General features: G+C 31.0%; 1 protein-coding gene across 1 annotated transcript in view; it reads left to right on the plus strand.

The window, feature by feature from the left end:
- Positions 1–566, plus strand: part of LOTGIDRAFT_145236 (hypothetical protein) — a gene marked incomplete at both ends in the record, with an annotated part of 26,013 nt that extends 25,447 nt beyond the window's left edge. The window contains one exon of the mRNA XM_009057000.1: positions 331–566. Within this exon, the coding sequence (XP_009055248.1) occupies positions 331–566 (236 nt within the window). The remainder of the gene's footprint in view (positions 1–330) is intronic.
- Positions 567–986: the final 420 nt, after the last annotated feature.

A 986-nucleotide genomic window follows, 5' to 3' on the forward strand; every position in this document is an offset into this window, starting at 1 on the left:
ATATTGTTGATGTAGGTTTATGTTAAAGGTAATATAAATTAATAAAAGTTGTATATTATAATTATTGAGAGGGAATTGATATTATATGTTTAGTGTAGGTTTATGTTAAAAGTAATATAGATTAATAAAAGTTGTATATTATAATTATTGAGAGGGAATTGATATTTTATGCAAATGCCAGAGATCAAAGCAGAGTCGTGATGTAATATATAAAGGATATAAACAAGTGAATATAGATTCTGTTTATATGATCATAGAAGATTGCTACTTTCACAAAACAAGAAAAAGTGGGCCATTCTATAAGATAGGATGTAATATCTGATTTTTCAGATATCTTGTATCAATATCAAGTAGAAGTAAAAACAGTAGATGTAGTTGACGCAGGTACAGACGCCAAAGTTACTCTGATAATTTATGGTAGTTGTGGAGACACAGGCCCTTTACAACTAGACCAATCTCTTAATCATGCTGATCCGTTTCAACGAAACTACACTGATACTTTCATACTTACAGTTCCGGTCATTGGACAGGTAAGGAAATTAGATAACCATAGAAATAAAGACTGAACATAAAGTATGTTCTACAAACTTTGCAACAGGGTTTTTCTTCTATCTTATCTTTACCTTGTCTTTCTTAGTGTATAGTGTGTTTATCGTAAAGGTAAGATATTTGCCCCACTGTTGGTAAATTTGGGTGCTAATTTTAACTTTCCATAGGAGATTTTGACAGATTGTAGTTAATATTGGAAGCGAAAAACATTTCCAGAGCATAATGTTTAATATAAAAAGTATTAAAACTAAATCTTCTAGCAGCCTAAGTTAGGAGGTAAAGGATCCAGAATTTGGTTTTGGAACAGTTTTTTCGGATTCAGGATATCTGANATATGCTAGAAAAATACATTACCGACTGTTACCCAGAAATGCCTCCCACTTGAACGTTTCTCTGACAAGTCTGTAACTATTTGGCTATGATTTAAATTTATTTTA

The sequence above is a fragment of the Lottia gigantea genome, assembly GCF_000327385.1.
Source record: "Lottia gigantea unplaced genomic scaffold LOTGIsca_298, whole genome shotgun sequence".
NCBI lineage: Eukaryota > Metazoa > Mollusca > Gastropoda > Lottiidae > Lottia > Lottia gigantea.